Genomic DNA, 27,190 nt, shown 5'->3' on the forward strand with positions numbered 1-27,190 from the left:
ATAGTCTATTCTCCACCCTCTATTGTATCTTATTTATGCATATACATGACTAGGGGCCTCTGGCAAGATGTTTCCAGTAGGCATTGACATCCTCCTACTCTTTAAGCATCCAGGTCTTTTCCCAGGCCAAATTACCTGTTTTCACGTTGTCATCTCTTATACCACTGTAGTGGGAGGAATAGAAATAACTAATTGCCATACCCATGTTAGTTAATTTTAAAATAATTTCATTGAAGGCAACTAAGTACATGGGCACAGCAGAGAAAAGTGTAAGTTTTTTGAAACTGTAATATCTTATGCTCCAGTCAATACCTTATGCTCACACAGGTGGGTGTGCTTCTTCCATGTGGGCTTCCCTGCTAGATGGCCGCTTGTTTAACTCCAAGCCTTTAAGACCCCAGATGCCATAGCTTTTGCTAGCCAGACACCATCAACTTTCTTTATCACATTTGCTTATGCACCGATTTTGTCTTCAGCGAGCGTGTCAGGGAGGTGAGTATACAGTGCCACATTATTAGAACAACCCATTCTTGTACTGAGGTAAGATATAAGTAGAGACCCTAAGCGTATCTGTTTCTTTGTTGTGTGTGTGTGTGTGTGTGTGTGTGTGTGTGTGTGTGTGTGTGTGTAGTTCTGTTTTGTTAATTTTTCTTCCTACCCCATTATTATGCTTGCCTGTAGTTCACCTCTCAGTAATTCCTCTCAGATACAATTTGATTGATCAGACATGCCCAGGAAAGCTTCTCACAGTCCATTTTAGAACTCATACTATTCTCCTGTACCTGTTAATCTTGGCTCCCCTTCCATGTCCTCCAAGGACCGTGAGTCCTGCTGCCTCAGCAAGACTGCCCATACTCCTTTTCTTGTATAGATCAACACCAGAACTCAAAATAATAATAATAACAAAATAATATTTATAAAAACCAACAGCACCCTACAGATAGCAATGAAACTAACAGGGATCATGACATAGAACTGCATTCGAAGGCACTCAGTCTTTATGGAAGCAGAGCAACAAATCTTTCTCCTACAATAAGAACTGTGTAGACCTCTTTCTACTTACTTACAAATTCAACTTACAGATACACTTAGAAACTGATCTCTTTAATAACCCAAGAACTTCCTATATATGAAGACCAAAGATTATTCATGCTTCCTCAGGGTCGTTCGGGGAGGCCATTGAGTATATGTTGAGGGTGATAGAGTGTTTGGGGTAAGGGTAGCAGTGATGGCAGCATGTGACGATTGTAAAGTCGTTGAGTTGTAAATGACGAAGTTGTGATGTGATTGTTTTCATGTCTGTTTCTCAACACAATGCAAAAGGGAAAATAAGACATTTATGAAAATTTGCTTTAAAATACATACTGATATGTAATATGATTTTTTAAATAACTGAACAGCAGGGGAATGTAGGCATGCATTTATAGAGATAGTAGCTATAAAGGCCAATTTGGTAGATTTTTATTCACAAACATTATTGATATTGCTGAAATGAATAAAAAAGCTTCCTTTATAACGTAAAGCACTAAGTTCCAAAGTATGGTAGCTCCCTGCGTGGCCTGTCTTCTGAGGTGCCTCTGGGTGGGCTTAACCCTTTAAGTTTATGGCTAATAAATGAGTGCTTAAACGTTTGCACCACCTGTTGCCTACTTTTCCAGATATCTGTGTGTGATAATTAAAATAATCACTTCTCTTTCAAATTTACTAAACAGTTAACTCCAATAAAGTTTCTAGACATGATACACTAGTTTCTTACCCAAAGATCTGCATGCTATTCCATTAAAATTTGGGGTTTTTTTTAATTGTAACATTGGTCGGGGTTTACCTTTCAGATCTTTACTTTGTGTTCCACATTTGAAACTATTCCTCAAACCGCCAACCATATTCTCTCTTTCTCTCTCTCTCTCTCTCTCTTTCTCTCTCTCTCTCTCTCTCTCTCTCTCTCTCTCTCTCTCTCTCTCTCTCTCTCTCTCTCTCTCTCACCCCCGCCTCCTGGGTTTCCCCTCTCCCTCCTGTAAATTGCCATCTTCCATTTCATCCAAGTCAACACCCATCAAACATCCAAACCGTTGATTTATCTCCCTTCTGGTGAACTCCAGAGTCGGTTCTCTTTGGTATTCAAGTCTTTGTCTTGTTGTGTGTTTTTGTTTATTTTGATACCCCCCTCCCAAAATAACCGTGGCTTCAAATAAATTTGTCCTATTGTGATTGGATAATTTTGCTCAATGTAATGTTCTCCATGTCCTGAGGTACTTTGTAGTTTCATCACTGTTTTTAGATTCTTTTGTGTATATGTACCACAGTTGTTTTTGTTTTGTTTTTCCAGCAGTTTTATTGGCAAGTAATTTACATATCATATAATTCAGTAGTTTAATCATCCAACCTTATCAGAATTGTACAATCACCCCGCATCATTTTATAGAGCATTCTCTCTCCTGTGGTTCAATCACCTCCCAGATGAGCTATGCTATCACAACCCCTTCTAGTGCCTCCTCCCTCCATGTCTCTACCACTTACTCCCAAGAGCCCCTTACCCCCTCCTCATGCATCCACTGCTGTGCTCCACAGCTGGGATACCCAACAGCAAACACTAAAAAATAAAATTGCACTAAGGTGGTAAGGAAAAATACATAATTGTACCAGACAAAGATACAAATGATGTGTAAGAAGGGACAAACCCCAAGCAACTTTCAAAAAGCTAGGGAAGAAATTTTTTGTCATTGAACTAGTAAAAGATACTTATACCCAGAACATGTTCAAGTCCTGTCTGTAGGGTGGTCACATGGCCAAGTATCAAGGCTGACCCACCATATTCAAGATTACAATGGTCTATGCGTTTTCGGAAGGCTGACACCCTGCCGTTGGCTACAGCAGATCTGCCAGTGGCTCAGCTTGACAAGATGCTCTGCAGATGGGTTCGGGAATCCCACCATCCCCCGTAGCCCTCCACAAATCGGGTGTTGATCATTTTTGCCCTGATGCTTTTCTCCTCACCTTATTCAAATTTTGCCATTGTCATCTCTGGATCACACAAGCTGGTGTGCTTCTTGCAGGTGGACTTAGTTGACTCCTCCCATGGGTGGCTTTTTGTTTGAATACAACCCTTTAAGACACTATTCCAATTGATAGGCACCAGGTGCCTTCTTCACCACGCTATGCTGTAGCACATTTATCTTCAGTGATCATCTCATGATGGCTAGTATGTAACGGGACCCTGATGTAAGAACTAATTGTTCTTAAGTTGGAGCTAGGATTTAGTGCGAGCCCCAAACCCATTCCTAGATCTATTCCTTTTTTTTTAAAATTGCCATAACTTGGGAACCCAAACACATGTCATATCATTCCATAAATCAGTCGTGTCGAATATAATTGTGCAATTCCTTCCATAATCATACATGTTTTGCAAAACATACTTTTCCTTCCTGGACTTCTTGACATCATCTCCTTCCATCTCCCCCAGCCCTCTACATCCCCCTTCCCCAAACCCTGTGATAGTTTCTTTCCCTGTAGGCTCAACATGCCTGTGTTTCATTTACTGAAAAATAAAACAACAGATAACACAGCTTCAAGAGGGTGAACCCCAATGACGACACACCTTTGAGGTACACCCTAATATAAACGAGCGTAAGCAAGAATATAACAGGACGGCCGTCACAGGATTGCTGGGGTAGTACACGTCCTAACACAGCACACAGGGTGTTCATGTACCAATTCCTGGTTTGTTCACCAACCAACAGTGCACCGTCCTTGGTTATGTACCAGCGTTCTTTTTATCTGTTGTGACAGGCATTTAGGTGGTCTCCATCTTCTTGCTGTTGTGCACGGTGCTGCAGTGAACATTGCTGTGCGTTTGTCTGTTCTGATGCTTAATTCTTTAAGCTACGTACCCCACAGAAAAGTTGTTGGGTCTTGTGGAGTTTCCATTCCTATACTGCTTGCCACAGAGTGTGTACATATTTGCAGTCCTATCAGCAATACATGAGGGGTCTCCACTCTCGCTGCAACCTCATCAGTATTTGTTATTTCCAGATGAGTAGAATATCTGATAATGTCACATGTAATGTGACTCATTGGACCTACAGTGGGCTAGTCACATGTGTGTGTAAAATTCAGGCAGGTGAGTTTGCATCACAGTTATTGACAGAGTAATTCTAGAGTTCAAGAAATAACCTGTTCACTCATGAGCCTTTTTGGAAAATGTAGACATTTAACCCAGTAACGCTGATTGCAACGTTTTCATAACATTTATTTTATATATATATATAATGAAAGTAAAGAATAAAAATATAAACATTTTTTTCCTGAAATTAAAAATTCAGGTGTTATAGGGTTAAGTTGAGTACTGTTAGTGAACTTGCTGCTAAATACTGTCAAAATAAAATTTCTCATATTTTTGGATCTACCATATGTTCTTATTCTATGTTATCTCAGTTATTCTTATTTTACAGATATGAACCATGAGGTTAAGAAAGCATTATGTGTATTCCCATAACTTCAAAATCAGAAAGTTATAAGCTGACATTCAAATCTAATCTGACTCTAAAATCCTTTTTTAAAAATCATTATATTGGAGGCTTGTACAACTCATCACAATCCATACATCCATCCATTGCGTCAAGCACATTTGTACAGATGTTGCCACCATTGTTTTCAGCTCCTCCTATATTTCCCTTCCCCCTTCCCTCTCACCCTCATGAAGCCTTGACAATAATTTTTATTTTTTCATGTTTTGCACTGTCTGTTGTCTCCCCCCACCCCCTTGTCTACTGTCCATCCCCCTGGGAGGGGGTTATAGGTAGGTCATTGTGATCAGTTCCCCATTTCACCCCACACCTTCCCCTTAGCCTCCTGTTATGGCTACTCCCAATATAGGTCCTAAGGAGTTTTATCTGCCCTGTATTCCCTGTCTTTCCAGCTCTTCTCTGTACCCATGTACATGCTCTGGTCTAGCCAAATTTGTACGGTCATGATAGTGGGAGGGGAGGAAGCATTAAAGAACCAGAGGGGAAAGCTATATGTTTCATTGGTGCTACACTGCACCCTGACTAGCCCTTCTTCTCCCTACAACCCTTCGGTAAGGGGATGTCCAATTGCCTGCAGATTAGCTTTGTGCTTCCACTCCTCACTGCCCCGCTCATTCACATTATGATTTTTTGCTTTGGGTCTTTGATGCCTAATAACTGATCTCATCGACACCTAATGATCACACAGGCTGGTGTGCTGCTTCCATGTGGGCTTTGTTGTTTCTCACCTAGATGGCCCCTTTTTTATCTTCAAGCCCTTAAGACCCTAGATGCTATATATTTTGATAACCGGGATCCATTAGCTTTCTTCACCACATTTGCTTTTGCACCTGTTTTGTCTTCAGCTATCATGTTGGGACAGTGAGCATCTCAGACTGCCGGATTATTAGAACAAAGTCTTCTTGCATTGAGGGAGTACTTGAGTAGAGGCCCAAAGTTCATCTGCTTCTTTAATACTAAACCTATAAATATATGTACATAGATATATTTCTCCATCATCTTATATGAAGATATTTATGTATGTACATGTCTGTATTTAGACCTCTGTAAATGCCCTTTGCCTCCTAGTTGTTTCCTCTATTTCCTTTTACTTTCCTCTTGTCCCACTTTCATGTTCAGCCTTCATTTGGATTTCAGTAATTCCTCTCAGTTACATTGCCTTTGATCAAGCCCTGCCAGACCTCCTACACCCTCCTTGCCATCCATTTTCCGTCACTTGTTGTACCCTTGTCCTTGGATTTGTTAACACCCACTTCCTTTGCCCAGTCTCCCCCTTTCCCATGATCCCTCCGGAGCTGTTGTTCAGTTTTCCAACTGTTTATCCCACCTGTCCCATCCAGATAGACACACAAGACAACAATGTGCGCAAACACAAGAGTGAGCACTACAAAGCAACAATAGAAAATAAAACAATAGCTACAAGAACAAGGCAAGGACACACAAAAACCTATTAATAATTCATGGTCAATTTGTTGTCCTTTACAAGTGTTTTCCAGTCAAGTCCAAGGGGACGTCACGCCCTGGCCCCACACTCTATTTTTGGTGTTCCCGAGGACACCATTGCTTTGCTCCCCTTGCTACTCTGTTGCATGTCCCCAGCATCTCACCTAAGTGTGGTAGTGTCAGGGTGGGCACAATTCCCACCGTGTGCCTCCAGCATTGCCCCTCGTGGTTCTCTAGGTCAGTGAGGAGGAGCCCTGTGCCTCATGGTGGGGCTGGCCTTATGATCCTCTCTGTGTATTGGCTGCTATGAGCAGAAATATTGTCCTCAGGCCCTACTCTCTAGTCAGTCAACAAGACATCCTGAGACAACTGTTCTTTGGTTTGCTCATGACTGTCAGTTGTGGTTACCCCAAAAAGCTGAGTTATTCTAAAACGTTAATGATTCCCAAAAGTGTACACTCTAAAGCCAAAGGTCTATGTTCTATATGTATTTCGATTTCAAATAGAACACTACAAAGTCACTTGCACTGCTATGGTCTCCTCACTGGTATTAGTTCTAAATAAAAATTTGTCTTTCTTCCTCTCCTTGGAGTGAGTAATTGGCTGGGCCACTTCAAAGTAAAATTACCCACATTTCAGGTGACATCTGCCCATAAATACAGCCTGGTATGGTCTGGCAACCTGACTAACCAAGCTACAACATGGGACTGAGGAATCTAGGCTTGAATACCAACATCTGAGTCAATTCTGACTAATGGACTGCCCCATGGGTTTTCAGACTCTGTTCAGTGGGATTAGAAATGCTCTTCTTTCTCCTAGGGGAGACTGGTCATTTTGAACTCCTGACCTTGCGTTAGTAGCCTAACTTATAATCCACTGGTATTAAAAGGCCAGTTTTGTGCATTTTCACTCTCAAACCATATTTGTATTACAGAAACTTAGATGGGGATAATGGTAAATTGGCAGGGTAGGCAAAAGAGGGCATTTGTCAAAACAGTATCAAAATTCCAATAGAGTCCCCCCCATACCCCCACACACATACCAAACAAACAACTATTTTAATTACAACCCAGGGCTGGAGCGGTGTACAATAGGAGGATGTGCTCCGAGGGGCATGTGTAAATTAGATCTTGAATGTATATTTTCAATACACAAATGCACCCATTTTGTGGATTACAGAGATATAGTTTAGAAATCATGATACAGAGTACAGAATTTAGATCATTGTGGAAGTGTTAAAATGTTGCCAAGAACCATTTAAGAAGGGTGCTCTTCTTGGTTGTGCCTAGAGTATATTAATAATAACCATTTGTCCTAAGAGAGGATCAAGTTTTAAGCCCTTAGTAATAGTTTTCTCATAATGTTTTAGACAGTAAAGATAGATTTATATGGCTGGAAGATAAAAATTATCACGGATAATGTGATCGTTCTAATGGTTTTGCAGAACATCGATATTTTAGTCATTTATGTACACGCTTGCATGCACTTATATATAAATTTATTTTAATTTCATTTATACCTGGATCCTAAAGAAATCTCTTACTCTTTTTTATTTACTTTTATGATTTCTATTAACTCCTCAAATAATGAGAAAGTGTCCTATTAGATTTGTTTTTCATACAACTCTTAATAGATTCTCTGATCAAGCCTTGCAGCCCTAGTGATGTAGAGGGTGACACCTTGGGCTGCTAACCCTAAGGTAGGTCATTAGTTTGGACCCACTGGCCATTCCGGGAAGACGAACAAGACTCTGCTTCCATAGGAAGATTTGCAGCCTCGGAAACCCACAGGAGCAATTCTACTAGGACCTAAGGGTCATTTTGCAATGGAATTATCTCTGTGGCTATGAGGCTTTTGTTTTGTTTTAAATCATCAATCTCTAGTGTCTAAAAACCTAATACTATTTGTCTTCATTGTTATTTATAACAATTGGTGTGTATCCCACACTCAGCATAATTTTGTCCCATTTGATTCCACGATGTTTACAGAAATCAGAACTACAACCATTTGATTAAGATCATATCATTTTATGTGTGTGTGCTTATTTTATAAGTGAAAAAGAGTTTGTACCTATCAATAATAAGCACTGTTTTTCTGGGAACCAAATGGATAGATATTTGAGCATAGGAAAAAAGTAAAAGTAAGTCATTGGGTTTTCACTGCCGCCTCTCTTAATGCTAAGAAATGTTACTAAGTACTACTGCTTTTTATGATCTATGTAATTAAGAAATACTGTGTTAAATAAGAATTAAGTAAATCTTTTTTAAAATCATTTTATTGGGGCTCATACAACTCTTATCGCAATCCATACATACACCAATTTTGTAAAGCACATTTGTACATTCATTGCCCTCATCATTCTCAAAACATTTGCTCTCTACTTAAGCCCCTGGAATCAGCTCCTCATTTCCCTTCCTCCCTCCCCGCTGCTCCCTCCCTCCCCGCTGCTCACTCCCTCCCCGCTGCTCCCTCCCTCATGAACCCTTGATAATTTATAAGTTATTATTTTGTCATATCTTACCCTGTCCGACATCTCCCTTCACCCACTTTTCTGTTGTTTGTCCTCCAAGCAGGAGGTTATATGTAGGTTCTTATAATCGGTTCCCCCTTTCCAACCCACCCTCTCTCCACCATCCACCCCCCCCCACACACCCCCTACCCCCGTTATTGCCACTCTCACCACTGGTCCTGAAGGGATCATCCGCCTTGGATTCCCTGTGTTTCCAGTTCCTATCTGTACCAGTGTACGTCCTCTGGTCTAGCCAGATTTTTAAGGTAGAATTGGGATCATGATAGGAGGTGGTGGGGAAGGAAGCATTTAGGAACTAGAGGAAAGTTGTATGTTTTCATTGTTGCTACACTGTACCCTGACTGGCTCGTCTCCTGCCCACCACCCTTCCATAAAGGGATGTCCATTTGCCTACAGATGGGCTTTGGGTCCCCACTCCACACTCCCCCTCATTCACAATGATATAAATTTTTGTTCCTTGATGCCTGATACCTGATCCCTTAGACACCTTGTGATCACACAGGGTGGTGTGCTTCTTCCACGGGGGCTTTGTTGCTTCTGAGCTAGATGGCTTCTTGTTTACCTTCAAGTCTTTAAAACCCCACACATTATATCTTTTGATAGCTGGACTCCATCCGCTTTCTTCACCACATTTGCTTATGCACCCATTTTGTCTTCAGCTATCATGTCGGGAAAGTGAACTACTTGGAATGCCAGTTTAATAAAACAAAACAAAGTATTCTTGCATTGAGGGAGTACTTGAGTGGAGGCCCAATGTCTATCTGCTACCTTAATACTAAACCTATTAATATGTGCACATAGATCTATTTCCCCATCCTCATATAGATATATTTACATATGTACTTTCTTTATTTAGACCTCTATAAGTGCCACTTGCCTCCTAGCTCTTTCCTCTATTTTCTTTTACTCTCCTCTCATTCCACGATCTTGCTCAGCCTTCATTTGGGTTTCAGTAATACCGCTTGGTTACATTACCCTTGATCATGCCCTAGCAGGCCTCCTACACCCTCCTAACCACCAATTTAGATCACTTGTTGTTCCCATGTCCCCCTGGAACCATCAGTCCCATTGTTTTCTCCTCCAGATAGTTCATCCAGCCTATCTTGCGAAGGTAACATGAACAAAAACAAGACTGAGTAAAACCAGGCAACAAAAGGAAACACAATGACAAAACAAAAATCCAACACAACAATAACAGAAAAGCTTGTAGTTCAAGGACTATTTGTTGGCCTTTAGGAGTGCTTTTCCGTCGAGTCTGATGGGGTGCCAAGCCCTGGCTCCAAAGTCTATTTTTGGTGTTCCCTGGGGATTTCATTGCTCTGTCCCCCTTGCTGTTCTCTTGCACGCCTTTAGTGTTTTGCCTCAATGTGGTGGGATCAGATGGGGTGGAATTCCCACACTGTTTCTCCAATGTTGTCCCTTGTAGGGTTATGGGACCGTGAGGGATGTCATGTCTCATAGTAGGGCCAGCCATATGGTCTTCTCTGTAGATTGACTGCTCTGAGTGGGAATATCATCCTCAATGCTTATTGGACCAAGATGTGCTCCACTCTCTCTTCCTCCCCCTTCATTTGCTCCCGTGTGCTCTGATCAGACATATCCCTCTCCTTGAGCCACAGATTCAGTGCTGTCTTCTGAAATAAATTATTCTCAGGGCAGGGGCAGCTGTCCACGTAGTTGGGATTGGGGTGGCCCCAAGACCTCTCCACTGGTTCCCTGCTTCATGCCGTCTTGTTGTATTCATGTCTTGGAGCACCCAGTTAAAGTCTGGTCCTTCTTTCCTGTGGAGATATAAACACTACCCTCCCCTTGGGTGGGTTAGTGCCCTGTTCCCCTGCTACCTGCTTTTTTATTTTCTTTCTCTCCACCTTCTTTTTAGTTGGCTACCATATATATCCCTGGATTTGGTCTGGCCCCTGCCATACTACCTAGACCTCACCCCAGGAATGTTTATATACAGTAGCTTTTTCCCTATTCCCCTTTTGCATTTTTTTAAGCTTACCTCAGCAGACTCATGTTGTGCTTGTCTTAAGGAAGTAAATAATTCTTACATTTGATTTCATTGTGATCTTTTCTCTCTCTAAAACATTACAGAGTCCGTTTTGATGGTCTTTTCTGTATTCATTTTACTCAATTTCTCCACTTCTCCAAAGTCAAATTATCAAGCAACTTATCATTCTGATGCAAAATCCATTGGTTGCATGAGATTGAGTACACTTTTTTAATGTGACTCTTTTGCATCAGTTACTGGATCTTATCTTTTATAACCTTAAAAGACTAGTTTTTTTTATGGCTTTCCTAGTTTAAAAAAATAAGTTTTACAGAAACATGGCACACAAACAACAGTTAGTGGAGTTGGATACAGGTAAGCATTTTTTTTAAAATAAGAAAAATTATATAATCCACTGCTTTTGCAGTTTTTAGCTAAATTTATCCATGATACTTAGTCAATAGCTACAAGTTACATAGAATTATTTATGTTCTCTGATGATACAGTAGTTAAAGCACTAGGCAGCCAACTAAAAGTTCAGAAGTTGAAGCCCACCAACTTCGCTGACCAACAAATGTTCGGCAATCTATTTCCAAAAAGATGTACAGTGTTGGACACTCTGGGGCAGGCTGCTGTACTCTGTAGTGTAGCTATGAGTGGGAATCAGCTCAACAGCAATGGATTTTCAACCTGTGGGTCACAACCCCTGGGGGGAGGGGTGTCAAATAACCCTTTCACATGGGTTGCCTGATTCATAACAGTAGCAAAATTACAGTTAAGAAATAGTAACGAAAATAATTTTATGGTTGGGGTGGTCACCACAACGTGAGGAACTGTATTACAGGGTCGCGGCATTAGGAAGGTTGAGAGCCACTAGTTTAGATTTACTTACAAATTATTTCTATCATGTTTTGAGAGCCTATAACTATTTAAGCTGCTAAAAATTTATTTTCTAATTTTCCTCTTTGTCAGTGATATTGGAATTGGCCAGTCTCAAGATGACAGCATAGTAGGATTAAGGCAGACCAAGCACATCCCCACTGCATTACCTGTCAGCGGAACCTTGTCATCCAGTAATCCTGATTTATTGCAGTCACATCATCGCATCTTAGACTTCAGCACTACTCCCGGTGAGCACCCCGAATGCTTCTGATGGTTTTGTTTTGTTTTCTTGTAATAACCTTTTCCTTCTGATATAATGGTAGCGTTATGTGTGTCCCTCTTGGTTTAACATAGATTATATTAGATGTTCAGTCAAGGTAGACCTTGAATTTCAAACAATTGAAAACAGTTCTTCTTGTGTTATTTAAGATATTTTGATGTAGGTGATTAACATCTCTGAGCTTATTTTTGTTTTATTTATTTTCCTTCATAAAATGGAGACAACATATACCAGGTAGGGTATTAATAAGTTATATGAATTTAAACTGGCAGGAAGCATTTTATAGGTCAACTTATTGGCTTTTTAATATATATAATAAAGATTAAATTTAGATTTTTTTTTAACCTCTGATACTAACATGACAACCTTGTGTGCCAAGGTTGTCTATTGATGTGTCTGCGTTTAGTTCGTATTGAGTTTTCTAGAGGAGAGGTGTGTTCTTGCAGCACATCAGCAAGTTGATTTAACCTTTGCAGAAGAGTGAGAATAAGGGAGAAGAGAAAGCTTAGCATTACCTTTTCTAAGGTTTTCTATAGGTTACACTGCTTAATTGCATTACTCTATAGTGAAATATTTTCTATTTGTGTGTGGCTTTTCTTTATTTCAGATTTGCCAGATCAAGTGCTAAGGGTTTTTAAAGCTGATCAGCAAAGCCGATACATCATGATCAGTAAGGACACCACTGCGAAGGAAGTAGTCATTCAGGCTCTCCGAGAGTTTGCCGTGACTGCCACCCCAGACCAGTATTCACTGTGTGAGGTATCTGTCACTCCTGAGGGAGTCATCAAGCAACGAAGACTTCCAGATCAGCTTTCCAAGCTTGCTGATAGAATACAGCTGAGTGGAAGGTACAGTATATGCCTCCTAAATTCCTTTACCCTCCCTTCAAACCCACAGCTTAGTCTAAGCCTCTGGGATGAATGCCGGCACGGGTTTTAAAACTGTGTAACCCTCCCTTCCGATTCCTGCCACCAGCACCACCACCACCATCACCACCACCCTCGATTTAAATGAAGAAGGAGTTTTGCCTTCATGGATTGCGACATCAAAGTTATTTTTGTAATAGTATCTAGGGTCATTTGCTTCACCCCACCTAACTTTGCCAGGAGCTTCATTCAATGTGGTGCAAGCATGCTAGGCAATGCAGTCAGTCAATGTCACCAACTCTTGTACATCGTACGATCAAAATCATCTTTTAGCTCTGGAACTGAACCTCAGCACCTTTAGGGCTTGGTTTCTTACTGTGTATGAACTTGTATCACATGTCATGTTGAGAAAACATTGAATTTTGTCATTCTCTTGCATCAGTTTGTTGTTTAATATATTTAATTTGTAACCTCAAACCATAGATAAGCAAACATTTGTCTTTTGTGGTTAGTAACTGCACTGATTGACAATTAAATAGTTCCATAAGGCATTTTTCTTTGCTTGGTGTTTTTCTTCTCATAAGGAGTGCTTCATTATAACTTTTTCACATCAGATATCTAAAGCACACTTTAGTGCATTGAAAACGTTGATTTCTTTGCCAACCACTCCCGACTTTCTTTTATATCTTCATTTTCAATATTTTTCCAATGCCAGCACTAGCAGGTATTTGCTTATTATGTACCTGTAACCTTGATGTGGTTCCATTGAACTGCAGACACATGATTCTAACTAATTATTCAAGAAAATATCAGCAGGCATATTAATATGCATACCATGACCACTCAGAACTGAGTAACTGAAATCTAGTAATGTTAGTGGTCCTTAGTGCTGATTTTCTGTAATAAATGTTTGCCCTCGAGAAACATATAAAATGTAAGTTTGATGGGCTGCTGGCTATGCTAGTTATTTTTGGGTTTTTTTCCTTTATGGAATCTGGGGATGAGAGTAAGCATCTGTCTATTAAAAAAACAAAAAAGACATTGCCAACGGCTGAATGCTATTTTCAATAAGTTGCTTAAAAAGGGCAAGGAGCCTCAACTCTTTAAGAGCCTGCATTTCCTCCTGTGATTGGCAGGTGTACCTGCTTCATTTACCTGTAGAGTTTTTATAAAAGTCAGATACTTAAAAGTGAAAATCGGTATCTGGATTTTTATATTTATAGGACCACTCTTAGAAGGGAGTAGCTTCTCAGCTTCTATAGTATTTGAATACATAAGTAAACTTAGGTTGACTTAGACCTGATTGAAACCCATCAGTTGCATATTTAATCTTCCCCACTTTCTTCTCTAGCTCTTTTCCCCTTATTTAAATTGAGAATACAGCTACTTTCGGTCAATTTTAGCAAAAACTAAATTTACTTAGAAAGAAGGAGAAATTAGAGTTGTTGCAAATGAAATTCCATGCGGTGTGTTAACTTCTCTCCGTGACTTCTGGATAGGTGGTTGTATGAATTGGTGACTGGGACAGCAACTGCATTCTCTCCTTGGATTACAGAGAATTTTCCCATCATTCAATTCGGTGTACTCTTGAACTTTGCATTCAAAATGTGTTCTTTCATGGAGTGCTGTGGTACTGCTGCTTGGACTTTACATCTGACATGATTGCTTGTTCTTTGTAGGTATTACCTGAAAAACAACATGGAAACAGAAACACTTTGTTCGGATGAAGATGCTCAGGAGCTGCTGAGAGAGAGTCAGATTTCCCTCCTGCAGCTCAGCACTGTTGAAGTTGCCACCCAGCTCTCCATGCGGAATTTTGAACTCTTCCGCAACATCGAGCCCACGGAGTATATAGATGATTTATTTAAGCTCAAGTCAAAAAACAGCTGTGCCAACCTGAAGAAGTTTGAAGACGTCATTAATCAGGAAACATTTTGGGTGGCCTCTGAAATTCTGAGAGAAACCAACCAACTGAAGAGGATGAAGATCATCAAGCATTTCATCAAGATAGCACTACACTGTAAGGAATGCAAGAACTTTAACTCGATGTTTGCTATCATCAGGTAAGAGGAGCAAGAGTGTGTCGAGATCCAGTTCACTTCGCAGATTGAAAAGCGGTGCAGAAATACCATGTACTTTCAGGAAATTCAGTGGTATTTGATTAAATCATAACGAACAATTGTTTCTTGGAATTGTAATCCCAAATCTTAATTTTAAATCTCTTAACATGATTTGGAATCCACCTTTCCTTTTTCCTTGCTTTTAAAAATCTTTGTCCTTGGGCAAATTAATTGAAACTCTCTGAACCTCAGTGAATTTTATCTGGAAAGTTACCGTACCGCAAGGATTATTGCCAAGAAGATCCAATTATATAAACGCATGTTGAATTCCAATAAACAAATACAAAGAAGAAACCTAGAAAATGTGAATTTTTCCCTCCTTTCTGCTTAGATGGAAGCTGGAACAAAATACAGTACAAATTGAAGCAATTAGCTATGTGGCATTTTTTCTGTTTAGAGTTAAATCATACACTCATTACCATTATGACTCCTTTATTTTATGATAGAGTATTTGCGCAGTCCATTTGATCCATGCCTGCTGTGTGTGTGCCAAGTGGTGCCGTGTGTATGGAGAGAAAACAACCCAAAGCCTATCCTCAGAACACTTCTATTGTGTGTGTGTGTGTGTGTGTGTGTGTTGCACACACACTTCTATGGATCAGGAGGACATAAAGGGAAAAAGAGGAAAGCCCCATAGCTCCACCAGTGTTCTTACCTCTTCTCATCACCAGAATTATCCTTACTTGTTTGTTACCCTTCTGTAAATGTGTGTGTATTAACATGCATATGCATAAGGCATACACACAGAGCTGTCGTATAACAGTAATCAACGCTGTTTTGCTTACTCTGTTTCATAAGGATGGCTCATGTAATTTTGTGCAACTGTGCTGTTCTTTGCTTTATTCTCAGTGGCCTAAACCTGGCACCAGTGGCAAGACTGCGAACCACCTGGGAGAAACTTCCCAATAAATATGAAAAGCTGTTTCAAGACCTCCAGGACCTGTTTGATCCTTCCAGAAACATGGCAAAGTACCGCAATGTTCTGAATAGTCAGAATTTGCAGCCTCCCATAATCCCACTGTTCCCGGTTATTAAGAAGGATCTCACATTCCTCCATGAAGGTAAATATATCGAGGAATTTCGCCACCACATGTGGGAGCCTAGAGGAAACGCCATTGTGACCGCCTGTGTTGTTGTTGGCCCATTGCAGGGAATGATTCAAAAGTTGACGGACTGGTCAATTTTGAGAAGTTACGGATGATTGCAAAAGAAATTCGTCATGTTGGCCGAATGGCTTCAGTCAACATGGACCCTGCCCTCATGTTCAGGACTAGGTGAGTCTCTCACCTCCAGTAGCAAAGGTGGAATTGGGGAGGTCGAGTTTAGAACTTGTTGGTCCGTGAGCAGGAACATTGAGTATTTATATTTGTAACATGGCAGGCATATTATTAATACATGGTGAGAATCTCCATTGAATTGTTAATGATGAGATATTAGAATGAAGACCCGCATCATGTGTCCTTTTGATTGGCAGTGTAAGCCATTTGTCATCAAACATTTGTAATTGACATTGGGTACAATTTTTTTTTATATCATTCCTAATGTTTCAGAACATTGACTTTGAGAGCTAAACTCGTAACTGGGTAACTCTCCATAGCAACCCTATAGATAGGACAGAGTAAGCTGCCCCTTTGAGTTTTCTAGATGGTACCTATGGGAGTAGAAAGCCCCGACTTTCTCTCTAGGTGTTTAATCTGAAGTAAGATATGTAAGTAAGCCAAGCACTATTGTCTCACTGTCCACTGGATGTAGCTATTCATGCCCTCAGAAAGAATGGATTCAGTCAGTAGAGACCTTTGCTCATTTAGAACAAAAAAATTAAAACACTTTTCTTCTTAGCCCGAAAAAGTATTTCGGGTAAAACTGTGTGTGAGAGGTGATGATGCAGTGTAATTTTGGGGGCTTCTAGTACTGCTTATCCAGAAGTCTAGTCTTTTCTTTCTGGGCTTGTGATCTGTCTGTCTCTCTTTCTACACCCATGCCTCAACCTCCATGGCTCTCACTTACAGGAAGAAGAAGTGGAGGAGTCTGGGGTAAGTGGTGGAGACCTCGCCTTCCCACACACAATTCTTACTCTGCTCATGCATTGTTTTCTCGTCTGTCATGTTTCTCATGCTTTGCGTTTTTGCTTCCCCCCACTCCTCCCCTTAACCCTTTTGCTCTAGCAGAATTTCAGATGGCAAACTGACTTCAAGTTTAATGGTGGGGGCTTTTGCTTTTGAGGTCATGATTCTTGAGAGCTGTGAAATGATGGATGTTTGTTCTGGGGAACGATATATAGGCAGGCATACTTCCGAGCTTACAGAAAGATGTATTGTAATGTAATTTGTGTTTTTTTAAATTTGAGGGGGGGACAGATATTAAAAGGAAAATTGTGCAATTGGATGGCACATCTATCTGAGAAGTTAATACATATCATGTAAAAGGTGCCCCCAGGTGTTAAAACTAAAAATTTTTACAGCTCAACTAACTACTGTTTTCATTCTATGAACCAATCATCTTTAAAAATAATTCTTAACAACTCATTTGCTAAATAGTTTCCATACATATGTTTACATTTGCATGACCATTTTATTAACAGATTGACTGTATTACTTAAAAACTCACCGCATTCAACCCAAAGAGTAAGAAAGCAATGATGAACTTTGTAGCTAATTTTGTTAAAACTGTTGAAAGCATTCTTTTCAGACATAAACTTAATATTGTAACTCTTAATGATGGTACTGGTGTATCCTTGCATATAATTGTTAGTTTTCGCTGCCTTCTATGAGAGAAGTGCCTAGGTGCCAAACATAGGTATACATGCACACCCTTACTCCTCACTTACCGACTGCCTCATTATCCATCATTCCAGCTTATTGGGAATAGGAAAATATCTGACCATTTTGTACATTAACCGTACATTTGGCAATAACAGATGCTGAAGTGTGAGGCATGAGGAAGCTGATTTTGATCATTCAAGTTAATTGGACTTGATTAGGCTATGATTCTTGGCAGTTTGGCAGTCATGTATCAGTGTGATTTGGCAGTTATCTCTTGATGTGTTTTGATAGTTGCATAATGTAATGAGCTAATTTGGTGATTCTTCATTTTCATTGTGATAGTAAAATTTTCACATAATGGCCCAACCATGTTGATAAGTCAGGAGTGAGTGTATGTATGTCTAATTTTAACTAAAACTTTTAGATCTATGTTCTTCTATATTCTCTTTAGAGAAGTTTACCTACTTGAATGAGGCACATAACCTTTTTGAAGGTAGATTATTTTTGTAAGTCTGGGCATGTTTCAATCCCATGCTAGAATGAGCTGCATATGTACCTTTTCGTCTTCTAGGTCTCTCAGCCAGGGTAGTACAAATGCAACAGTGCTAGATGTTGCTCAGACAGGTGGTCATAAAAAGCGGGTACGTCGTAGTTCCTTTCTCAATGCCAAAAAGCTATATGAAGATGCCCAGATGGCACGAAAAGTCAAGCAGTACCTGTCCAACTTGGAGTTAGAAATGGATGAGGAGAGCCTTCAGACCTTATCCCTGCAGTGTGAGCCGGCAACCAACACATGTGAGTTGTTTTTGTTTTATTCCCTTTTTCCCCTTAAAGCAACTAGACTTCGGCTTTTTAAATACAGCCCCCCTCTACCTTGTGCCTTGGTATGGGTTGGCGTTGAAGCAGGGCTGAGCACACAGGGGAAAGTATTAACAGTCCTGAAATAGACTCTCCTTTCCCTGACCTTTCCTGCCAAATGTGCCCTCCACGTGGGAAGCATGGTATAGTCGGCTTATTTAGCATGACTGAGGTTTCTTAGCTCAGGCTGCTTCCTACAAGCAGCCAGTACACTGTGCAAGGAATGTAGGTTAGGGGTTGCGGACAACCCCTTTGTCTCCATTACCTTCTCATAGAGGGACCCCCGAAGTGATAGAAAAATCTCATGGGAACCACTAGCTCAGAAGAGCACAGAACCTCAGTAGTTTGGCCACCATTTACACCTTTAATCTGGACAGCACCCAGCAACAAATTCAGCTGTCACCAGAGCAATAAAATTTTTTAATCCTTTTATTGGGAATTTTTACAGATATGATAACACTCCATAGTTCCATCACCTCAAGCCAATATTGTACAAATGCTAACACAATCCGTTTCAAAACCTTTCCTTTCTTCTTGAACCCCTTGGTATCAGCATCCCTTTATCCCACCCCACCCTACCCCCAGGAACCCTGTAATTTATTTACTTATTGCCATATCTTACACATCAAACATATCCATTCACATAGAATTCTGTTGTACGATCCCACCGAGTGAGGTTATTAAGTCATCAATTCTATCAACTCCCTATTCCCCCCACCCCCCGCCGTCCTCCCAGAGCAATAATTCTGTGACACAATTAACTGCCACTCATGCTAATATATAGGTTCTCATTTTTTTTTTTAAATCTAGCCAGGCTTGCAATGGAGCTGTGTTCTCGTTTTGTTGTTGTCGTTGTTGCTTTTGGTGTCTGTACTTACAAGGCAGGGGCATTTTTTGTTTGTGACCATTGGTGACCTTCTATGGGTAGACTTGAAAAGACCTTGTATGAAATGTATACGTCAGCTAGAGGGTTTCAGACTCTGGTTATTAAACTTACCCAGGATCCTCTGAGAGGAAGAGTTTCACCATCGGAGCTTCTCCTCTAACTGGTGTGGGTTCAGATCCTGTGTTTTGTTTTTACTGGAATAAGAACACAGACGAATTATGTCCGCTCCCTGTGTCAGCCTCCTTAGATGTAAGGCGCAGACCCAGACATGTTATGGGATTGGATTGAGGATGAAGACTCTCCTGTGTTAGCAGCCGGTTGCCCTGTTGTCGTGGTTCACCATCTGGCTACCCCTGACTGCACACGGAGAAATCTCTAGCAGCATTGGCCACCGTTGACTAACACAGACAATCGTTTACCTCGGTGGAGAATTCATAGATTGTCAAAAGATTGTCATTAATACCATCTATTTAATAAAATTTTAGCTTATACGTGCCCTGAAAGTTTGACAGAGTTATAGGAAAAAAATTCGGAAGATTTTCTTTTTGTAGTGTTTATCATTGATCTGTTTTATATAAATATGCATGCATCATGAAGTAATCATAGCCTGCTAGTTCCGTTTTCACTATGTGGAGATAGCAAGTTTCATAAAGTAAGTATAGTTGTCCTGCCATGCCTTTAATGTTTTCTATAACTAGGTTTGTTTGGTTGATGGGGAGTCGTTCCTTTGTCACCCATTGCCCATTGCATTTCTATCCTTTATCCTGGCAGCAGGAAAAATGATATGTTCTTTCTTATTCTCATGGCAGAAAGCATTCTTGCAGTTGTAAAATTACCTTGTTCACAGCGACTAACACTTTGAATCGCTTGTCCTGTTTCCAAACCAAACCTTTCATCAGTGCCTAAAAACCCTGGTGACAGAAAGCCTGTCAAATCGGAGACTTCCCCCGTGGCTACAAGGTCAGGGTCGCAGCAGAAAGCACAAGCCCAGCCGCAGACACAGCCACCACCGCCGCCACCACATAAAATCAGCCAAGGACTCCAGGTTCCTGCTGTGTCCCTTTACCCCTCGCGAAAGAAAGTGCCCGTCAAGGATCTCCCACCTTTTGGTAAGTGTTTGACTTTATGTTCATTTCTGTTTCTATTCACTGCCGTGTTTTCCGATTAGGGGAGGGAAAAAAAATGTTTATCTTGGGTAAATTTATCTACTTTTCTTGAGGTTTTTATGATGTTTAACTCTTACAAAAACACCAATGTCCGTGCTCATGGGTGATGCACATGGTCTGCAGTCAACTACTAACATAGAGGTTGGTGTTTCAAATCCACCGAACAGCACCATTGACAGAAGGCCTGGTCATGAGCTTCATAAAAAGTACAGGCAAGAAAACCCTATGGAACAATTCTACAGTTTAGCTCATGGGGGCGCCAGAGTCTGAATTGACTCAGTGACAGCAGGTTTCCTGTTGTGATAAGTGTAACTGTACTTTTGCCAGGGGAAGGAACAGTTTTTTAAAATGGTTTATCATTTACTCTGGTTTATTTGCCATGGCAGGACATGGGATAGGAAAGTTGCGCTTGATTAATTTAACTGTTAGCGGATACAAAAGTTGCCTTGGTCATTCACACATAAATTTAAAATAGTTTTACCTACTATAGATACGGTCAGTGAATTACTAGAATTCAGGCAGAAATATTTTTAAGTCAAGTCAATACCAGGAGGTGATTTTTGTTGTTGTTGAATTACTGATTCTGTAACTTGAGGGGAAAAAATGCAAGTAATTTCTGCCTGGGGCAGAACCAAATTATGCTTCCTATTTTCTATTAAATAATACATCTCCTAGTTCATTTATCTGAGAGATGCAACCAAATTATCATCTATAAAATCCAGTTCCATGTATATGTGTACAGAACCAATGTTAAAAAAAGAAAAGAAACATTAGCTAAAAAAATTCCAGTGCTGCTTCTCAATTCAGACTAGACCCGAACATGTACACATGTAAGAGATGGGAGTGCACAGCACACAGATTCTGGGAACAGGAGTGGGAACAGTGATACCAGAAGGGTCGGGGCAAGAGGGGGAGAGGCAGGGAGAAAGGGGGAACCAATCGCAATGACCGACACATAACCATACACCCCTCTCCACGATGAACAACAACAGAAATCATGGGGGAAGGGAGACCCATCGGTGTGAGATAAGAAAATAATGACCGTATAGGAAGGGGCTATGGGGGGAGAGGGGAAAAGGAGCTGATCCCAAGGGCTCCACAGAAAGTAAATGTCTAGAAAAGAATGAAGGCCACCTATGTACAGATTCGCCTGATGCAAGCGACGTATGGATTGTGACAAGAGTTGTACGAGTCCAACAACCACAAATCTATGTATTAAAATTCACAGCAGAGTCTTTCTTGGAGGAAATTAGACGTTAGTAATTCTAGTACTTCAGCTTCTGCTAAATGACAACTCGTCCTTGTGAGTTGGGAAAGAGTCCTTCTTCTAACTTCTGTCCCTGCCATACTCTTCATCAAGGCTGAGAGAGGTGAGAAAGGAACATCTTGTACTTGACATTGTCCCCTTCCAGTATTGTTCTGTTACTCCCCCTCTCACAAACAAGCTAAATTGCTTGTTTGTATATCTCCTGTATTCTCAATATGCATACCTATAGGGCTCTGTCAGAATTCAAACTACGGACATTTCATGTCTTTCTAAAATGTCAGTTTCCACCACGAAGAGTACAACCTCCTGCCCATTCACTGCCATGGAGTCGTTGCCGATTCGTGGCGACCTGATAGTACAGGAAACAACTCACTGCCCCTGTAAGTTTCCAAGACGGTGACTGTTTACATCTTTCTCCATCAAAGAGTACAAAAGACATTTAAAGTGTAAGAAGTGAAAACTTGGTGTTAGATTAGTCCTGGACTATGTCACTGGATGGAGTAGCACACATACATCACTATTGTTTTAACCTTTAGTGCCTCGATCTCAGAAGTTCAAAGTGTGGCTTTTGGGATATAAATTAACAGTTTCATCTAAATAATTTGTTTTAAGATCATTATTTTGGGGGCTCTTACAGCTCATAACAATCCGTATATCAATTGTATAAAACATTTGTACATATGTTTTCTAAACATTTACTTTCTATTTAGCTCCTTTTTCCCCCACCTTCCCCCACCCTGCCACCCTAATAAACCATTTGAAAAGTTGTATATTATTATTATTTTCATATCTTACACCGACAGCTGTCCCCCTTTACACACAGTACTGTTGTTTGTCCCCCTCCCCCCAGCGGGGGCGGGAGAGTAGGGGGTACTAAATAATGTTTTTAAGGTACAATTCTTACTGCCAAAAAGTATTTTAGTAACTAATGCTACATCTTTTTCCATCGTAAAAGCAACATTTGAGCTATTGGCTTTCCTCGTAGGCATAAACTCACCACAAGCTTTAAAGAAAATCCTCTCTCTGTCGGAAGAAGGCAGTCTGGAGCGTCACAAGAAGCAAGCAGAAGATGCACTCTCAAACGCATCTTCGCAGCTTTCTTCCCCGCCCACTTCTCCACAGAGTTCTCCCAGGAAAGGTAGAATGATTGCTTCTTTTTTTATAAAAACTCTGCTTTTCAGCTATATTGAATTCACTATGTGTGATTTCTAATATTATGAAGTCATTTTTAAAATATCTCAATGTACAATGGGTGTTTCTGTCCAAATCTGGAAGAATTTCAGTGGTTACTTTTAAGAAATCGTACCTACTGTAATGCAAGGGGGCTCCAAAGCTTGTGGGAATTTTGTGTGATCTTTCCATTTCGCTGTTCTACACACCTCTGAAAGATCCTCATCCTAAAAGAACACATTCAGAAGGCCTTTTAAAATTGCATTTGTTTCTCCTGACTAAAATGATATTGCATAACATTTTAGAGAAGAAAGTTTTAAAAACTTTGGGAAAAACTGATATCTTCCTGGTTTATTTTATCATTGTTAGCACAGGTCCTGATGACCATTTCTCTATCTCGTTTCACCTTAAAAAGACTAACTTTTAGGGTGACCTACCACTCGCCACTCTAATTGATACTTTATCCTATTAGATTAATAGATAAGTTTCTACCGGGAGCCTCCTTCGCTTCCTTTGACTACCTTTTAATTAGCAAAATGTAAGCCAGGAGTAGTACGGCACTCTGGTTATGAGTTAGACTAGTGTCCACATGGTTGGCATTTCCAATCCCCCAGCTATGTCACAGGACAATGGTAAAGCTTTCTACCTGGGAAGCCTGCGGTGGCAATTCTGCTCTACCCTCTGGGGTCACTAATAATCATAATGGACTCGGTGGCACCCGAGTTTTTAGATGTCAGTAGTAAAGGGCTGAGAACTAATTTTCCCTAGAAGAAAGCCAAGAGGGTTCATAAAGTGCTGGGTTTGACGGATGCACAGCCCAGGCCTTGTTGTGCTTTCCTGTTTAGATAGTTCAGACATCTGTGCAGTCTCGGCTATCCTCGTTCAGTGGATCCATCTAAATTCTTTTCTCGTCCTGTTGTTAGGTGGCAGTGGCAATCAGCTGAGATCTTTTGGCTCCGGACAGCTGGACTTAACCAGTTCTTCCTCTTCTCTTGGAAGTGAGAACAGTAGCAAGAATAACAATGCACCACGGACCTATGGGATAGGTGGGGTTTATAGAGCCAAAAATGGGAGGGAAAGGAAGAAGTCATCTCCTTAATTAAAGACAATGGGAGCATGCCTCCTTATATCAAGAGCTCCCCGTGAATCATTTTTCCAGCCGTGTTTTGTTTTGTTACTTTGTTTCGGCAGACTGGGGATGGCTTTAAGTCTGATTTGTCAGCATTTACATGGTGGCTTTCTAAAAGATGTTTCAGAGATGACACTAAATCTTATCAAGACCTGTGCAAACTTTAAAAAATAAATCAGGAATCCACAATTCACTGACAATATCTAGGGAAGGTATGATATAGAGAGGTGATGTGAACATTTAGATAACTTGAATTAATTTTTTGTTAGGTGATATTATAAAATTTGCATTGCACATAAATATATTAAAGCAGTATTTTAAGTAGCATCTGAAACTTGTAGTCATTGAGTAAAAAAGAAAATGAGTAATGGGAAAGAAGATTGGGATTTTTTTCTTAGAAAATGTCTCTTGGTGTATTTCAAAATTATTTCTTATCAATAAAAGTAGTTAAAGGACCTTCCAGGTTAGAAAATGAATAGCTGCTTAAAGACATTTATGGTGGTAGTCTGGAGGAAAATATGAAGATTTGAGCATTATATTCTTCAATACAGTTGATTTTATGTGATTCATATAATATATTATTAGTATTGAAAAAGCAAATGGCAAAATTCCAATGAAAAGTCTTAGCGGTATTATTTTTTTTTCCTTTTCGTTTGTTTTAGGTCCACTTGAAATTTTAAGTGTACTGCAAATATTTGAAGTTCTGAAAATTGAACACATTCTTAACTTTACATTTTGGGGGGTGGGGATGCAATTATGTCCTTAAGTCTGCTCAGAGTGAACCACCACTCTTTCTCATTTGAGTGAGGGAGCTAAGAATCGAGAGCAGAGCCATGACTCTTGCTACCACATGTAGCGATGTTCGCATTTCCCCCTGAAACTCCAGTGACAAGTTGAAGGTTCATTAGAGTAAAAGGTTATCTGAATTCCTACCACCTAATCTCCACAAGTAGGAGGCTTTGTACCCCTCCCCAACCCCCACTTCAATGTCGATATCTTTGTCTGCATTTTGGTTTCTGTTGTGTAGACCTTGTTATTTTTGATTTTACTGTTACAAGCCTGCAGTGGGTAATTCAGTGGCTGTATTTTCTGTGCAGGCTACGCTTTGGCGCCTAGTGGTACAGTGGATAATTTTTCAGACTCTGGTCACAGTGAGATTTCTTCACGATCCAGTATCGTCAGCAATTCCTCCTTGGACTCGGTGCCGGCCCCGCTGCATGGCGACCGGCACCAAAGGCACTCTGTCAGCATTGTGGAAACAAACCTAGGTGGGGGCCGGATGGAAAGGCGGACCATGATGGAGCCCGATCAGTACAGCTTGGGGTAGGAGGCTTTTCTTCAATGTTCTTTCACGTCCTGCTTCCAACTTTCTGTGTAACCGAGTCTCCTTTCTTCATAGGTGCACATTTCTACTTACTTTTCATAATGTTTGAGAAATGTTCTCCCATTCCAGTTCTAATTTTCACAATTTCTAGATTATTAAGTACCAAGGCCATTTTCCCTGTGCTGGCAACTCTTCTGTTAGGCATATTCTTTATTGGAACACAGTTGTTCTCGCCCATCTTTGCATATTTTATGAAAATCATAAGTTGAAAAACCTGGACCTGGCAGAACTGGGGATAATGCAATTCGGTGCTCCTTTGCGGCACCTTTCTGGGGCCTGAGGGGCCTTTAGGTTTTAAAAGTTGTGGTTAGCCATGTTCATGTGTCCTGTTTCTTTCTCCTTTCTTCTGACCCTTAGGTCCTATGCACCCGTGTCTGAGAGCAGGGGCTTATATGCTACGCCCACAGTAATCTCTTCTCCCAGCGCAGAAGAACTCTCCCAAGATCAGGGGGACCGCGCTTCACTTGACGCTGCGGACAGTGGCCGTGGGAGCTGGACTTCATGCTCGAGCGGTTCCCATGATAACATACAAACTATCCAGCACCAGAGAAGCTGGGAAACAATTCCGTTTGGGCACACTCACTTTGATTATTCAGGGGACCCTGCAGGTTTATGGGCCTCGAGCAGCCATATGGACCAAATCATGTTTTCTGATCACAGCACAAAATATAACAGGCAAAATCAAAGTAGAGAGAGTCTAGAGCAAGCCCAGTCCCGGGCAAGCTGGGCATCGTCCACGGGTTACTGGGGAGAAGACTCTGAGGGGGACACCGGCACAATAAAGCGAAGAGGTGGGAAAGATGTTTCCCTAGAGGCTGAAGGCAGTAGCATGACATCTGTGACCACCGAAGAAACCAAACCAGTCCCCGTGCCAGCTCACGTGGCTGTGACCCCGAGTACTACAAAGGGCCTTATAGGTAAGCTAAAAAAATCAGATTGCTTTGTCACATCTGGATATGGTTTTAATCGATTGAAAAGTCAAATTCATGTTGGTAGTTGTTCCCTCATTTTGTCCATCATCAAAAACCACCCTTGCCACCATTCCCTCTTCAATGGCTGGTGGCCCTGGGTATCCGGGTGGAACTGAACTGTCTAGGGTTTTCGATGGCTGACTCTTTAGAATTAGCTTACCAAACCTTTCTTCGAAGGTAACTCTGAGTGGACTCGAGCTGTGCTGGCCATTTGCACCACCCAGGGACTGCCCAATGCTGCATGACTCCAAAACGCCCCACTGTCATGGAGACAGTTCTCAATGACACGGGTGGCCCCGGGTGACCCAGAATAAAGGACTCTTCTTGCTTGTCACCTTTTCAGAAGCGGACCTTTCTTCTGGAGCAGCCTTGTAGTGGGCTCAGTCAACCTGCAGAGCACCCAGGGCCGCCTCTGTTGTTGTATAGGGAGGACTTCTAAAGTCACCACCGGTTTCAGATTTTGACATGAGTAACCATGTAAGAGCGTGGGTTCAGTGACATAGCCCATTTTTGTCAACATGCAGAGCACTTGAACCGCCAGACTCTGTAGATTGTCATGAATACCATCTAGTCTGGAGGCGATTTTTAGCCCTTTTGTGACCAGCCTCTTTTCCTCTTTGTGTTTTTTGTTGATGCCATTGTGTTTTCTTTCATTAATGGGAGGCATACTGAAATCTGGAGGGGAAAAAATGAGGCCGGGGGCAGAGGGAGCATGTGAATTTTGATACAGTTACATAGAGCACATATGTCCCCCAAAGTGGCCTCTGGCGATAGGGTAGCTGGAGCAAGGCCAGTTTCTTCAGATTCACATCGTTATACAGGCCCCCACCCTGTGGTGTCACAAGTCACTATTCATCTGGGGTAGTGGCTTCCCAAGAAACCTCAAAGGCTAAAAATGTAACTGAGTGATATGTCCCACCGGTGTGGAAAGGGTTAACATGAAAGTCATCAGGAGGATGCCCT

At 41.0% G+C, this 27,190-nt stretch overlaps 1 protein-coding gene across 5 annotated transcripts in view; it reads left to right on the forward strand.

The window, feature by feature from the left end:
* RAPGEF2 (Rap guanine nucleotide exchange factor 2) overlaps positions 1–27,190 on the forward strand; it is a 277,405-nt gene that overhangs the window by 243,687 nt on the left and 6,528 nt on the right. For 3 of the 5 annotated variants that reach the window (XM_075543643.1, XM_075543644.1, XM_075543646.1), the window contains 11 exons: positions 11,459–11,616; positions 12,256–12,496; positions 14,194–14,577; positions 15,484–15,695; positions 15,785–15,908; positions 16,644–16,667; positions 17,968–18,191; positions 20,040–20,249; positions 22,559–22,711; positions 24,970–25,195; positions 25,614–26,173. In XM_075543643.1, coding sequence (XP_075399758.1) covers positions 11,459–11,616; positions 12,256–12,496; positions 14,194–14,577; positions 15,484–15,695; positions 15,785–15,908; positions 16,644–16,667; positions 17,968–18,191; positions 20,040–20,249; positions 22,559–22,711; positions 24,970–25,195; positions 25,614–26,173 — 2,516 coding nt within the window. Of the gene's footprint in view, positions 1–11,458; positions 11,617–12,255; positions 12,497–14,193; positions 14,578–15,483; positions 15,696–15,784; positions 15,909–16,643; positions 16,668–17,967; positions 18,192–20,039; positions 20,250–22,558; positions 22,712–23,666; positions 23,790–24,969; positions 25,196–25,613; positions 26,174–27,190 lie in introns of all 5 variants that reach the window. The other 2 variants (XM_075543647.1, XM_075543645.1) reach the window with 2 other exon arrangements.

This window comes from Tenrec ecaudatus, chromosome 3, assembly GCF_050624435.1.
Source record: "Tenrec ecaudatus isolate mTenEca1 chromosome 3, mTenEca1.hap1, whole genome shotgun sequence".
Taxonomy (NCBI): domain Eukaryota; kingdom Metazoa; phylum Chordata; class Mammalia; order Afrosoricida; family Tenrecidae; genus Tenrec; species Tenrec ecaudatus.